At 38.5% G+C, this 16,810-nt stretch overlaps 1 protein-coding gene across 1 annotated transcript in view; it reads right to left on the bottom strand.

Annotated features, from left to right (window-relative positions):
- Window positions 1-16,810, bottom strand: part of IMPG1 (interphotoreceptor matrix proteoglycan 1) — a 60,350-nt gene that overhangs the window by 31,050 nt on the left and 12,490 nt on the right. Inside the window, 8 exon segments of the mRNA XM_042802986.1 lie at window positions 504-524; window positions 2,301-2,358; window positions 4,436-4,595; window positions 7,554-7,575; window positions 7,577-7,643; window positions 8,667-8,734; window positions 11,390-11,418; window positions 11,632-11,798. Of these exon segments, the coding sequence (XP_042658920.1) occupies window positions 504-524; window positions 2,301-2,358; window positions 4,436-4,595; window positions 7,554-7,575; window positions 7,577-7,643; window positions 8,667-8,734; window positions 11,390-11,418; window positions 11,632-11,798 (592 nt within the window).

Below are 16,810 nucleotides of genomic sequence, written 5' to 3'. Positions count from 1 at the left end.
AGTGACAACAGACTGTGTAACTGCTTCTATTACCAGACAAAAGCTCCCTGCTTATCAAGCTGGTAACTGGTCTCTGCCATTCTATCTGGCCTGATAAGGGAGATAACAAATCAAATTCTACAGACTTATTGAAGATAATGTGTGTATGGGAATACAGCTAGGAAACAGCAGATCAAAAATGAAAATTTAAATATGAAGTTTCCCTATATTTTTTCACATTCAGTTTATGACTGATAGAGATCTTTAGTCATCCGAATGTGAATTTTCTTAGGCCAACCAATTTTCTTCTCTTCAGAGAGATTCTGACAAAATTTGATTACATGAACAATTCAGATTAAGATGAAAGCTGTCCCTGATGCTTTATATCAAAAATTTTGTACTTAGGCAGAACACAAATCAGTTCACTTTGTCACATCAAGATAAAGAGCATTTATTGATGTATCTCTGTATATCTAATAGTCTATAAAATGATTAATCATAGTTATGAATTACAGACAAATTACCCATCTTTTTCCTTCTTCTGTCTTCATTTCATCACAGAAGAAAGGGTGTGATAAAGGATTGCAAAAGAAAGAAAAACAAAGATTCATGTATATTGGTAAATCAGTCATTCATACATCAAAAACATTTTTTGACAATTTATCTTACGTGTGTCATCTGTAATTTTAATCTCTGTGTGAAAATGACAGCCTACCCTCCATCATTTCACTTTTTACCTTCCACACAATGGGAATCTCCATGTTTTGAGTGGGGAAACGGGAATTTTACTGTACTCTGATAGTTTGAAATATCTGCTTACATATTTCCCACTACAAATGGTGCAATCTGAGCACTGTCATTACTAATCTATTACCTTTACGGTGTCAATGAACACTTGTGACAGTAGTAGCAACTATTATTGTTACCACACATGGTGCCTACTCAGATCCTAGTCACGGGGGTAACTTAATCTATTAATTACCTTTGGAGGACATGCCTATGTTGACCTTCTGTAATATAACGCCCTGTTATTTTCCCTGATGAACTCTCTAGCATATCTGTAACGTTGTCCTTCCTTATCACCTTGTGAGAAATGCTGCTAATGTATGTAGCAATATGGCTGAGGGAGGATGGACAGAAACACCTGTCCTTGCTGATTTGTAACTCTTAGGAGTTAACTAAATTACTAGATGATGGGAAGCAATCCTGGTCTTTCATAGTGATGAATGTACTTTCATATCAGCTCCTAAGACCAAGATTCTAAACAGAAACGGATCCCAGATCTCCTGGAGTCACAAGTAAAAGAGGTTAGTTATTGCAAGTATGAGATGCTTCTACAGATTTTCTATGCTTGTTCTGCAGTAGCCAGCTTTTTGTTTTCTTACTTTCATTATCAAAATATAAGCAACTAATTTTCACTCAATTTTGCTCTTCTTTCTCCTTTTCCCCAGAAATTTTGCACAGACAAAAGATAGGAAGAAGTTTGCTCTTGCCTAAAATTGCATTGTGATATGAATGTTCTTCAACACATATTAAACATTACTAGAAGGACTGAATGTTCCTGGTGCTGTGCCATAAGCCCACACGAATTTATGTCTTTATTCTTGCTCTTTATTCCCATGCAATTATGTTACATCTTACTATTAATAATTTGGTATCCTCTTGATTCTTTACATAACGTGCTCTAATCTATAGAAGTATATCAGATACTCAGTTTTTGATCCCCTCCTCCCATGAGATTTTCTATTGAAAAAATAAGCAGTAGCTTGTATTAGCAATAAACATACAAGGAAGTGAAAGCTAAAAGAAATAGCAAGATGGAACACAAATGTATGAAAAATGAAATACTTTTCATTGTTTGAAACACCCGGGGAACACTTATTGGAAAAGTTTTATATGTGTGAACATGTATCCTCCTGCAACCTTCTCTTGCCAAGGCACCTTCGCTGTGATTTATGAAGGGCACAGGATCCACACAGAAAAAAGTAGCCACCTAAATAATCATACTTCTCTCTTCATCTTGTCATTTAAGAAAGTCCTTAATAAAATGTTAGTAGCAAACAATTTCAAATGATTTATTGATTACTTCAATGCTCAGGGAATCAAAGCTACTTCTACATAGTAATTCAAAACCTCATAGTCTCCCTTGACAGGTGTTTGCACTTCCGTCCATATTATCTCTGTGTTGTTCCCAGAAAACTCTTTTCTGTTTATAGCAATACATACCCCACTACTATATAGGTCTCTTCATGTTGGAAAGAAAGAAGGGAGAGGAAAATCCTAGTAGACAATAGAAAAATGAGTCCCATTTTCTTACTTACTTAAATCCTAATACGTGGATTTCTTTGAATCCTGGAAGTTTCTCAAATATTTTTGCATCTATAGAAAACCATAAAATAATTAGCTTGGTGTAAGTTCGACTACTAAAAAGCAAGCACAGGTTGACTACCTACATATTATTTTTCATATTTCAGAAAGATCTTTAGGAAACAGTCTCAATTGCCCTCTTTGTGGTATCATCATTGCTCAACTTGAACACAATATTTGATTTGTATATACTGCCTATATTACCTGTTAATAGGCAAAATGAAGTACAAAATCCAACTTTTTCTAGTAATGTAATAATTAGTGATAATCTAGTTCATAATAGAGCTAAGTCAATCAACACGAATCAAATGGTTTTCTAACTTTCAGCAGTTTTGGTTCATGAATAATTTTGTGATTCAAGTCATCTTAACTGTAAATTGTTAATTATTTAGAAATAGTAACCAAATGTAGGTGGATTTAGAGTATTTGACAAATCATTTATAAATTAAACAGTTTTAACTGTCTTGTACAAATAGAGTAACTTTATGTATTTTTAATCTTAATGTAAACAATTGTACAATTGTATGATTTTGAATAGAAGGGACAGTAAGAAGAATAAACAATGAGCGGTTAAGGTGAATTCTGTATCCATTTTTCAGACTTGTGGATAACCTGGGGCACCTAAAATGGCACCAGATATCCATGTTTAGGTAACTGAATCCCCTTTTAGCCATGTTCTGCCAGCTGAATGTTGGCATGGGCTCTGTTCAGTCTCTTCTTGGTTGTCTTTATATCATAATGAAGTTGACACTTTCTTTTAACTCTATGCACATATGTAGCTTCCTACTTCCTACTTTTGCCAAACGTATCTCGACTTACTGAGTAGCATAAGTATCTGAATCTGCATTCCAGTTCTAATGCGATTTTAAATGTATGTTGTGGTATACAGATGTACTTCTCAACACCTGCTCTGTGATGTTTACTGTAACTCTTCGCTCCTGCTGTGTCCTGCAGTGAATTAGAAACTGAGCTTGGAGCTGCACAGCCTCAACCTTCGCAAAGGCTTCTTTGGAATTTGTACAGGAGCTCATGTCCCTGGATGAGGTTTCAATTCTGAATCTAACCTCCTCACTCTCACCCTTGGAGCGCACTTGTAAAACTGCCTTGTATCCAGATTGCCCTCTGCCTCCTCCATGACATATCCTTGGAGGAAAATACATCAGGTGTATGTCATAGTACTGGACTACAGATAATTTTCCATTTAACGTTGCATTTCAAAAACAGCTTTGGACTTTTTAAAATGACAGATAAAATTTGATGGCAATGGAAAATAATTTAACAATCATGAAACTACATTTCTTCCCCTCTATTTAACGGAATAACTTAAAAGACAGGTTGTTGAATTACATCATTATATGTGTCATAAACAAAGTTTGAAGGCAGTTCTGTTTGAGCATAATACTGGAAATCTTCAGAGAAGCCACTTTTTATCAGCTCTGCCAACACATCCTTCACCATTTTTTTTATGCATGTCTGAAACTGAACTAGGATAGTGAAATAGCTTGCACTAAGGAATGCTTATGAAACTGATGAGAAGCTTTAGTTAATTTTACTAAAAAAACCTTTTGGTAACTTCAAGTCATTAACTGCTATCTGTTAAACTGATAGCTGAACATTCAGTTAATATTATTAATTATAGGAAAACACCACCGATATTTCAGTTCTTATAGAAACTATGGTAATGCACAGCAAAATGACTGGAAATCCTTTGAAGACTAGTTCAGACAACTGTAGCTAATTACTTTAACATTTATATTACATTTTTCATTAGGTTTATTGAAGAAATTAAATTATGTCAAAGTATTACCCATGAATTCCTGATTAAGCTTGAATGATATTGCTAAAGTTACTCTTCATCAGTTATATGAGGCTCTACTGACAAAGACATTGTCCTGTTACCTTGGTGGCTGAACAGATGGCCTAAATGTGGGGAAAAGCTGGCTATATGTGAAGGAAAACTGAAGGTCTTTAGAAAACAGGAATTACCTTTTTCATGTGAGGGCAGTAGATTCTAATTCCGTTTCATTGTAAAGGTAATTTCATAGTATGAATCTCAGACAAGGTACAAAGCCAACATTCTGGTCTTCACTCGGCCTCCTTACCTGTAGCTGAAATTTGGCAGCTAGTTGTCGGTACTGTGAGGAGTTGGGATCATTAAGTTCATCTGTATACTCTTGATCAGTGAGAGTGACACTGAATTCTACCATTTGTTCCACAGGCAGTTCTGGGACTGTATTTGTTCCCAGCTCCTGGAAAAGAAGAGGAGAGGAAAAAAAGGAGAGAACAAAACTAAGTGATTTTTTTCCCCCACATTTCAGTATTTAATAGGTAAAAGGGTTCCCTTTTAAGCCCATCCCCAAAATAACTTTCTAAACCATATACTACAAAAGTGAGAGTTCTTAGCCACATCTGTTAGCTTAATTCTTCTGTCTTTGCAAACAAGCTTCTACTACTGTGACTTGAGAGCTGCCCTTGATAGGCATAAATGAAGGTGATGAAGAGAATCAAGCCATTTCTTGCACAGTGAGTGTTACCAAGTCTTCTTATTTCCAACATCATTAAAGTCATGCAGCTTTACATGTCACTTTGGATGAAAGTGTGTGACCTCAAGGAGAATGACAAGCAAATGCTAAAAGCTAGTTGGTATCATACCCTCAGAAAACCCATGGTCAACCAGAGCAGACTGCCAGACTGTCTGTTATTGATTCATGTTCAGACATCTGCATTTGACTTTTTTCTGATAATAAAGTAGAATTAGGCCTACTTCTGTTACACCTTTCCTGTGCAGTTGACTTTACTGCTATTAAAAGTACTCTTATTTTGCTTGCTGTTTCCCGACACTATTCGCAGTTTTGGCCTACACTTACTAATTTTTTCCTTTAATAATGTTAAACTCCAAAAGCCAATTATTTTTTAGGTTACTGTGTGCTGCCCACAAGGAGGAAAGCCACTGTGGGGACGTTCAGAAGGATTTCCTAATTCATTTTAGATATAAAATTACACATTTGTTAATTTTAAGATCAGAAGGTATCTCTTGTTCCTTCTTCACAGAGCTGAGCTTCAGTTTTCAAGTCTTGGAATGCAAGTACCTGAAGAGGATGCAAAGAAGACACCCAGGAAACTTCTGCCTTCTGCCAATCTCTCAATCCTTCACAAATCTTGCTACTAATGTTAACACATACCATCCCTGCACTCTATTGTCAATGTATTTTATTACACAAAAAGGCCTTTTGTTTTTTTCTTAATAAAATCTTTCAAGGTGCTATACAGTTCACCTGTTAAAAATATGAAGGTCTTGGAACACAATGTAAATTCTTCTTTACTGCATGTACTGCATATACATTGTAAGTTTATACGTATTAACAAAATTACATATTTTGTATTCCTTAAACACTTTTTTACATTTTTAGTTGCTCAAGGACAATTCTACTCTCAGACAGGTTTTTTATACCTTGGATAAACAAACACAACAAGAGCAAGACAACGATCAAGAACAAACTGGCCCAAAAGAGCAACAAGCTCAACAACCTGAATCCCACAGACAAGGTGGGGATTCTACTTCTGCTGCCAGGTGGGTTGGCACAAGTCTGCCAGAGCATCTGTCCCATCCAGAACACCTAGGTTTTGATAGCTTCCAAGAACAAGAACAACAAGAAATATGTGCAATTACAGTATATCAGGGTATAAGAGAGAAAATATGTTAATGTAATAAAGAATGAGTGAAACAGGAGAGAACACTTTCTGCACCCATTGATTCTGCATAACTCAGCTATGCTATTCCTTAGGATGCCTCAGTTTTACAGGAACCTGTGTTTTGTGTTGTATATAAAATTATGGCTCATAGTTAGAGAAAGATCATTCTGTAATGTTCTATCATATAAACAGAAGATTAAGGAATATGTACTTTCTATATAGTTGCCCTATAAATTTTGAGGAGCCAGCCTTTAGAGAGCTGGTCACGAAGGAGTAGACTGAGAAAGAATGAGGAGAACTATAGCATGAAGGAACTGGTTAATGCCAGTCTGCTGGTTCATCTCAAATAAGCAATTCTGAAACCATTTTTCCCTCACATTCTATCTATCTGTTCTTACACTCCAACAGCTAAGATACAGGTAGCTAATACACTGTTGAGAATATTAAGATTATTTTGCCTTATTAGAACCTGAGGATATAATAATTTCAGGCAGTAGAAATAACATTTATCTGGAATCACTCCATGCAATTCCTCTGCTGGAGCTGAGAAGCTTGCAGAGGTGGGATGGAGAATGGTAGCAACTTGCCAGGGTGTGACGGGTGAGGCTTCGGACAGCATTTCTGGCCTCAAACTTCTGGCTGCAACAGCAACAGCACTGAGAGTTTGAGTTCACCCAAGTGTGGAAGAGGCAGCATGAGCCTCTTCTACAGTTGGTAAGCACAAACAACAACAAAAAAACCACTCAGAGTGGCTTTTTAGAAAAATTTTATAGAAAAAAAAAAAATATTGCAGAGCAAAGCAGAGGGGAAATGCAAGGGGCCAGCTCTACCTGGGGTTCCCCAGTAGCAGGCTCCACCCTAGTCCCTGGTGAGGCCTTAGGTGTCTCTCCAGAGGGAGGTTCCAGAAAGTTCCTGCAGCTGTGCTGAGGCCAGGGCCGCCTCCCTACCACCCCCGGGGCACAACAGCCAGGGGAGGGGAAATAACAGCCCCTCCTATCACCCCCACCCCTGTCTCAGGTGTAACTCGCAGCAGCTGCTGTAAACCCGTGGAGGAGGGGGTAGCTCTTGGTGCCACGTTGCATGGCTGCTCTGAGGAGATGTCAGCGGAGATCCCCTGTTTGACACCTGGCTGTCTGGCAACCGAAAGACAAGAAAGCCCAGTCCTATCCCCTGTGTTGCGGAAGGTATGCATTTTTACATTATTTAATGTAGAACAAGGTTACAAAATGATGCAAAGTAAACAATGGGCCCCTCATTAAAAGAATTAAGACTGCCTAAAAGCTGGTTGCTATATTTTTATACTTTCTACTGCATATGCAAGAAGCATTATGCACTATTCCAGTACAGGACAGGTGGTAATAAAACCCTTCAGTCCTAGTAGCAGTAACATCAGGAAGCACTCATGATTTATAAGCACAAATTGTTTATAAGGCTTCCCCCCTCTTTTCTGCTAGCTGAACTCAAAAATGAAGAGGTGAGTGGAAAAGTGGGATAGGAAAACAAGCAGCCCTCACCTTCACAGGAGTCTTCGTGTTTAACAATTTCGTTGAGCAGTGTGTTGTTAGGGACTGGTGCATACGGAGAGAGGGATGTGCCAGGGGAGCCTGTGGGGTTTAAAGTAAAATCAGGCAAGACAGGTTTTGCACAACAAAAATCTTCCCCTTTTTCTGTTGGTCAGGTGTCAGCTCCCTGCATATGCTTTCCTTATGGAGGGTGCGCTTCAGCGTTTGCCTGCGCCCGTGAAAGGTGGCATGGGTAAAGCTGCTACTTTCTATACAATAAACAGCCTTTCTTTTCAGGTCAAAACATCAGTAGCATTGCATGGGTGACTGATGGCAAAAATGGCACTGATTATACATCAATGAAATTGTTTGAATTAACTAATAATATTTGACCATTTCCTGTCATACTGCATGATATATCACCAAATGTCTCAGCTTGATTTTGGCAATTAAGATCTTTGTTTTTATAATGGCCACCTTTCTTTAGGGCTCAATTTAAAGTAACCAGGCTTTGATGGTGTTTTCCAGCTAAAGGCAAAATTACCATACTGTAAGTCTCTATCAATAATATGCTGTCATATTTGGACCTCATAAAAATATATGTGCAAGATGTTTCCTCCTTAAACCAAAATGCTCATATTTATGGATTTTTGTCACTGCATAAATCATTTTAAAGAACTGTATTACACAACAATATTGGTAGGTCTGAGTGGCATAATCTGCTCAACTTAATGTCTTGGCATCGCTGTGATTTTCTGTCTAAAGTAATGCTTTATTTTCATCCGCCTGCTTATTTTGCCTAACAATGCAGCAGCTGACACTCTAAATGTTATTTCATAACTGAAGCAAAATTAGCTCTGCTCTCTATAGGTGAATCTAGGAAAACATGCATTTGAAGACTGTGAAACAAACCTGGAATGCTACATTTGAGTAGCAGACATGCTGCAAAGAAATATAAAAAATGCTTCTTATAGATTATTTTGCTAAAGCATTTTCATTGTACTTCACTGAACTTGTCATGCTTCTACTACATTCATTAAATTACAGCCTTCTAAGATCTATGAATCACTGGTTGTAGCAATTCTATTTAATGGGCAGACGCAGAACAAGCAAATCTGATTTTACCTGTAGAAATGGAAGGAGTGTCTTCCATTTTTTTGCCACCTGTTTTCTCTGTGGGTATTTCATCTTTCCTATCAATCAAATAGAAATTAGTGATGTAATGATCAGCATGCTGTACTGGCAAAGGTGTAAAAAAAATGTAGAAATGACCCCTATATTAAGGGTATTTTGAATGAGAGAACCTGTTTCTAATGTAATATTAAAGCTGGTTAAACAGGCAGAGGAACAGTATATCATATTTTATATTCAGCAGTTTATATATTTCCTTTTCTCTCCTTCAATATGGTATTTGCTCTTACAATGAACAAAAATATTAATTTGACATGTTCTTCCACCAAGGACACCAATGCTGTCAGGAGTCTGCTCATGAGGTTTCACGAGTCATTTTCTCCAAGCAATTAAAGGGATGGGGTCACAGAGATTAAATCAGTGCACAAGGTCTGCTTTTTCTCCCTTTGAAACCTATGAATGGTTGACTGCTGACTAAAAAAACAAGACTTGTTGTACATTATCTAAACCAATTATTGTCTCCTTTGCTATATGTCATCCTATCAAGATAGTTCAGTGAGGGCTTTAGGCTTCTTCTCATTTTAGAGTCAATGGACATTTCATGGTTCCAAGGGTGTTTCATATGGTTTGGTGTGAGGAGAGGATGTGTGGGCTTATTTTTCAGCTGTCAGCCTGCATTATAATATCATAAGTATGCTTCCAGCTAATGATAGTTCCAAATCAGATTCCTGGATCAAGTTTATTATGAACTGTAGGAATGTTTATGTTTTGATCTGGATGTAATATTCATGGGCTAATGCCTACCATGGTCCCCATGGCAGACAGCTGAAAACTCAAGTACGAATATGGTGAGTGTGATGTACAGATTGTCTGCCTTGCATCACAGGATTTGTTTTTGTATTGTTGATACTATTTTCTGTCATAAGTTTTACAGTCATGTGCTGCTGAAAAAAATTTGTAACTGTGACTTTTAGCTTGCCTGAAAAGCAGAAGTGGTATATATATATATATATATATATGTATATATATATATGTATATATATATATAAATACATTTTATAATAGCTGTGTTAAAAGTTTCCTGCAGTTAAGGCTATAGAAAAATTTCTGTTCTAAAACCAAATTTTTATTAATTTCTAGCTTTTGGAAACTGTTAGATTCTTAGATAAGAATATTCTATGTAACATTTGGAGATTTTTCTTTCCTGAAATTGGGGGGTGAAGAATTTCAGTTGTTTCAGGTTCTAAGTAGAGTGTGGAAAAAACTCACAACATGAAATAAAAAGCCCAATCATGGAAATAAATGAGGATAGAATTCATCAAAATTTATATAGAAATACCTATTATTGAGGCAGTGCACACAGGTAGAGTGTGAAAACTGATATGAGTGAAAGAACTAAGGGCACTGCAAATGCATAGTGTGGTGTTAACTGAGACAACGTGAAGCTTGTAGCTTAGACAGAAAAGATTGCTGGGCTGCATTTCTGTACAGGACCAACCTAGATGTTTAATAATGTAAATAAAGAACATGAACAAATCCTGATTTACCACATCCTCTGGATATCTTGTGTGGTGACAACTAAAGTATTATTTTTAATGTTTTCACAATGTGTGTGTTGTCTAACAGAAGAGACTGATCTCTACATGGCATCTAGAGAAGATACAAAAGGTTTCCCAAGCCACACAGTAGTAAAGATGAAGTACAGCTTTGCGTAACCACAGTGGCCTGTATTTCCAGCTAAAATACAAGTAATTTCATAGAATTTACTTCACCTTCTGAATTGTGTCCAGGGAAAACTGTACTGTTCACAAAGAGCATAGGAACTCTGAGATCACTCATTTCACTTATTGCCTTGCTGCTGGTGTTTGCACTAGACTGAGTGAAAAGACCTCCCTTTGGACTTCCAGGGGAGTTTAATTAGGCCCTACATTATTAAAAATACATTTCTGAGAAAGAAGAATACTCAAAGCTCACGTTTTAATGAATAAAGTTACATAAGACCTCTGTGATCATAAGAAAGTATAATGTATGAATGGAAAAGATTATTTGGTACACCTGAAAGTCTAAGAAAATTTGAGGGAAGAAGTAATGCATCAGTCAGAGAAATTGTGGACAGTGATTTGTCTGGTTATGCTATAGTGTTTATATGCAGAGAGACAGAGTTCAGTAGTGCAACTTTAATCTTGCCATTCTCAGACTTCTGAGCATTGACAGAAGCAGACTATTTTTCCAAGAGTTTACAGAATAAAGCATCACATTATTTAACACTATCGTGACATGTAAAAATACAGGAGAAAGCTAAAGTGAAGGTATAGAGTTTTCACATTATTGCTTAATGTTGCTTCTCAGATAAAATTTTAAGTTCTCTGGTTTTCCTCTTGAGAATTATAGCAATTGTGGGTAATCTTTTGTCACACTCCAAATCAACCCTAGTCTAACGCAAAGCCCTGGTGCTGTCAGAGCTTTATGCTCACATTGATCTAAGAAGACATTCTGTGGTGTCTCAGGGGGAATAGGCAACTCAGATGTTTGGCCACCTTCATTATTTGTGATTCAATTACTGTGTACTATGATACATACAGTACACACATCTCACAGCACACACCAAATACACCACAGTGCTATCTGTATATCTGTTCACAACCACACACACATACACTTATCTTTTTCAAAAAGGCAGTAACATCAAGTGGCAAGGTTCTACTTGTACTACTTACCTTTCCGGGAAGGTTCTATGTTTTACTCGCTGCGAAAAGATTAAGAAAAACAGCATTTTACTAGTGGGTGTATCCAACCATTGAGCAGAAGCCTGTTAGCTCTTTTCTTTACTGCACTTTTATGTTTTCCTTCTAACACATGCCCCCTCCTCTTCCTGAGCAATATTTTACCCTTATATAAGCAGATGGGGAGGGATGTGGAAGTCTCCCCCAGTTTCTAAACAAATGTCAGTAATCCTTACCCGCTGGATTATTTCCAGGTGCTCTTGGGAATTGCTGAAGTTTTTGCCAATGTCAAATATGCAGAAGGTTTCCCTCTGGCAGGCAGTAACCCAGTTCTGATATTCAGAAGTATCAGGAATCCGATCCAGAAAAATACGAAAGGCTTCCCACACAGCTTCCTGGCAGACTGAGTAAGAAGAAAGGGCCTGAGGATGGATGCTTTGTACCAAAAAGTAAACTTGAAAGCCTTTTTAAAGTGATTTGGGATTTACACATTTTACTGTACTTAATAAACAAATCCAGCTTCTAGGCATTTTTAGATATTTAGGTCTTTTAGGTACTTTTGAGTTGACAGTCATTTGCCTTTATGCTGAAGTATTAGCCATCTTTGAGTTAAGGATTGCTAATTCCCCTCATTTTAAAAGAGAGATTAATTTTTTCTGACATCATCATCAAGAATAAGAAGCAAACACAAAGCACACTTCCTTCACCTCAAAGGTACATACATACAAAGACACATACTGGATGTTCTAGTGAGAGCAAACAGGGAGGTAGAGAAAAAAACTAATCTAGCAGTCATTATACTTGAATAATCATAAATTTAACTGTATACTAAAGTTTTGTATATTAGTAAACTATGCATAGAACTAGCTAAACAGAACATAGTTAAGATTTTGATGTTTCCTCACACATATAAGAAAATATTTTAATGGAAAAAGTATTTCTTAAATGCAGCAGGCTAAAATGATCTCGTTATATTCCAAATTATCAATGTAATTAGTCCTTTCAAAATCTTAAGGACATTCTGCATCAGGTACATGTTTTTTTATGTTCTTTAAATACCTCTGGAAAAATGGAATGACTTAGTACAGGTAAAATTCCTTCAGAAAGAACATGATATCCTTCCTCTCTACAAAACTGTACACAGTCATTTGTCCAGTGCTAAATATCTCCTCCATAGTGATGAATCACCCAGTTAAATTCCAGGCTACATCAGACAGGATTAACAGGTACTGTGGCTGCAGAGAGAATGGTAGCGTTCTGCATCATTTGAAGAAATGAAATGAACATAAAGAGAATAAGGCAGTGGGGTTGATTTTGATAAGGTGGTATTCAGGAAAGAGTCTAAGGGAACTTCGTTTACTGGATGCAGACTGACTTAATTATGTGAGATTATGTAAAACTCATAATATAATAATGGCTCCTTATGCAAGAAAAGTGTGAACTTCAGCTGTAGTATGTTACAAAATATATTAGAATGCATATTTGGGCTTGGCATCCAGTTTTTTGACCTACTTTCTAGCAGTCAGAACTGTGTCAGGCATTTCAGGGGGAAACTTGTAAAAGATAATTTCCTGTTGCAAAGACCTTGCTCTAGCACTGTGAGTGAGGATGATGACATGCATGAGTATGTAAGGGAAAGGAGAAAGCAGCAGCAGCCAGGTTATAAAATGATTTCTCGGAAATACTTTACAGGGTTTACTTTTTCTTGTTGATTCGGGTAACACAGGTCTTAGATATGTCTGCAGAAGTGAGTTTTTGAGAGTCACAGGTGGCCAGGTAGAGCTACACTTCCGATAGCACTTTTACCAGCATCTTGCTGAAGTCTTCTCTATTTTTGTAAGTTGAAACCATTTCTAAAAGATTCTGGAGGATAAGCTGTTCCCTCCTCCAGATGGCTACTGCCTACCTGACTAACAATTCTAATATGTCTTTGGTTTTATGTTCAGAAACCAGCCCTTCCCCATACCCATAATATTTGGGTTTCACTTAACTCACTTTGCACAGACTCAAACAAAACATAGAATTCCTCCTGGCTGTACCTAAATCATGTTTAAAATCACTGAGTAGTCCAAAGAACGCCTCAAGCTAGCACAGAGCCAGCCAGAAAGTGCTGTTCTGTGTGGATGTCCTGGGTTAAGTGAGTGGTGCGATTTTTTTTGGTGGCAGGGGAGGGGGCTATAGGGGCGGACCCCTGTGAGAAGCTTCTTGAAGCTCCCCCAGCTCCAAGTCAGCTCCACCTCTGTTTGGAAACTGAGCCAATCAGCTGTGCCTCTGCGATAATGTATTTAAGAAGGGACATGGTGATGGGGAGTCAGGCTTGTGAGGAGGAGTTGCTGCAGCTGCGTGAACACAAAGGTCAGTGAAGGAACGGAGGAAGAAATGGGGGGGGGGAGGTGTGCCGGAGCAGAGACCCCCCTGTATCCTGTGGTGAGACGGCAGGGTGGCCTCCCCTGCCACCCATGAAGAACTATGGTGGAGCAGACACTGATTTATGGCCTGTGGCTTCTGCCTGGATGATCGAGGTGTCTGTGCCTGAAGAAGGCCAGGGTCTTGTGAGAAAAGGTAGCCCCACTGCTGTAATTCAGCGCTGGGAGGATTGCAGCATGTGGGAGTGTCCCACGCTGGAGCAGCTTGGGAAGGGCTGCAGCCGTGGGAGGGAATCCAGTTGGAGGAAGTCTGTGTTCCACACTGGAACAGTGTAAGGAAATGCTGCAGCCCATGGGAGGAACTCATGTCGGAGAAAGTTTGTGGAGGACTGTCTCCTGTGAGAGCGGGACCACGATGGATCAGGGGGAACAAGTTCCTGAAGCTCCCCCCGCAAAGATGGAAGAAATGGCAGCACTGACTGCACCCCCCATTCCCTGCCCCTGTGCCACTGGGGGAGGAGGTAGAGATATCGGGAGCAGAACTGAGCCCAGGAAGAAGGGAGGGGTGGGATGAAGGTGTTCTCAAGATGTGGCAGTGCTTCTCACTGTCCTACTCTGTTAAGTGTTGTTAGTGTCTGTAATAATGTATGTTCTTTTTTTCTTCCCCTAATGAGTCTGCCTTTTGCTTGTGACCATAAAGGGTGTTTTTTCCCCATCCCAGTCCTATCTCGAACCCCAAGCCTGGCTCTCTGTCTCTTCTTATTGCCAGAAGAGAAGGGAGAGAGAGAGGCTGCGTGGTGGTTGGCTGCCGACCAGGCTGAAACCACGACAGTGGACTTTCCTGCTTAACTGCAGAAATACTTACACAGGCTGTCCTCTGCAGGGTCTGTGAACTGCAGCATGGCTCCATGGCTGCTAGAGACAATGTTTTTTGAACAGAACCAGTTCAGTTCATCTTAGCTGTCACTATACCTTCCAATTCATGGGTGAGGGTGACTGCCTTTACCACTACTCATTGATTCCTCTGGTACAATTACAGTCAACAAAGACAACTGTATTTTTGGTTTCATGAAAGTATAACATACGCTCACTCAAGGTGAAGGAACACACTTCTTTGAAATGTTGTTTAAAGTTAAATTCTTTTAGAGAAGGGGATTTGCAAACATACTAGAAAAAGTATTTTGACAAAAACTTGCTAGCAATTTAAAAGCTGTTGCCTTTAGCACTTTATTTTGCAAAGTTCATTACTGGGAGGTGGGACATTTATTTCCAGCACCCGATACCTGCTTTGACTTAGAGATAATTATCTGCATTATCTAAAATGTCGATGTCTCTGAAATTAGTGCAATCAGTTTCTCTAGGTATTCTCTAAACTTGCTGTAGGGATGTACTCACCTAGCTGTGTTAGGGCACCTCAATAATACCTCAGGAGCGACCTGCCCTCCCAGTAGAGCAGCTGCATGTGGAGCAGATGTGGTCAGATTATTAAATAGGAACAGGCTGTCTTTTGAAGATCTATATTCATTATGAGCTAGCAGTTAAGGCTACTTTCTATCATCTTTTTCTCACAACTCTCTGGTATCTGTTTTTCTGAGCAGTAACTGCTGAATAATGATATACCATCTGATGAAAAGTCATCTAGTTACCAGGGTTTAGATAAACATGACACATGGCCAGCTGAGGAGGCATCATAGCTGATTCCCTGCATGCTCCCCGTTTCCCCCACACGAGGGACTGTCTTCATGGTGTCTTAAGCTATGGTGTGTTATTTCAGAGTTGGTATAGGATCACAGTAGTCTCAGGCTATCCAACAGCATCTGTCTGAGATCCTATATCTGAGCTGCTTTGTGTTGTGTACTCATTCCTGAAAGCATAGAATATATATATATATACATATGTAAAAAAAAAAAAAAAAAAAAAAAAAGTGTAATTTTTCTTAGGAAGCAGTAAAATTATCTAGAGGACAGATAAGATCAGCAGTACTGTTACAGTTCTAAATGTGTCATTGGACTTGGAGGGGTGGAAGTGGTCTCCTAGACTTCAGATATGGAAAAGAAGAGACCTAAAGGTATGTCTACAAAAGAAAATGAAGGTAAGATTGTCTCACAGGTAGGCACAGGCTGTAAGACTCCAGCATGGCTACCAGATTATGTCTCCATGAAGGCTTGTACTGTGGTTACAGCTTAAAGGATAATGCTTGCATCACCACATTTGCACTTCTACCTTTTTTTTTTTTTTATTTATCACTTTCATCAGGTAAATTAGCATGCTCAACTGGGAGGGCAGAAGTCATAGGTACTGATCTTTCCTTGAAGAAAAGATTTTTTGAGGTTTTAATGAAGGACATTGTAATGGAAAATGTGCAACTACTCAAGGGAGCAGAAACACTTTTCTCTGAATAAGTGTACAAATTGTCCAGCTGCAGTCATCTCTTTTCTTGCTTTTCGGGAAGTACTCTAGCTTTAAGAACTGGATGACACCTAATCAGAGAATTTTCTGAGTGTAGAACACTCCGCTGGTAGAGGAGATGTAAGTTTAAACCTGCTTGCACTACAAGATTTACAGAGCCCAACATCCCAGCTGTTGTGCTGCTCTCCAAAAAGGTGGTAGCACTGTCATTATCAGTTTTTAAACAAAAATATCATAACTGCAGTTCTTCGAGTTCAGGTCAATGATACCAGCCTGTCTCAGGATACCTTGTTTTCAGTCTAATCAAGGATGTGACCAGTAAGTTTTAGGGACTTTCAGGATTAATTAGTATTTAAGAAAGGCTTTTTGGATCAGCCTCTTCAACACTTTTCAGGATTCTGTCTAATGCTCATTGGGTTGGAATTCAGTCCCACAATGGATACCAGATATATTTGTATATATAGGAATGGCTACAGACATTGGTGTAGTTTGCTCATGCTGCCTATAGCAAGTGGCTGCTGAAGTAAAATTTTTGCAGCTTTAATTTCAGAGGGAACCAGCTGGTTCCCTGAAAGAGAGCTGAGGAGCAGCCAAGTTATGTACGCGCATGTGAATGGTTGGAGACCAATATAGAGGACAA

The sequence above is a fragment of the Tyto alba genome, unplaced genomic scaffold (assembly GCF_018691265.1).
Source record: "Tyto alba isolate M040663 unplaced genomic scaffold, T.alba_DEE_v4.0 Super-Scaffold_40, whole genome shotgun sequence".
Classification (NCBI taxonomy): domain Eukaryota; kingdom Metazoa; phylum Chordata; class Aves; order Strigiformes; family Tytonidae; genus Tyto; species Tyto alba.
The sequence above is the reverse complement of the archived record's forward strand: the minus strand, read 5'-3'. Positions and strand labels throughout refer to the sequence as shown.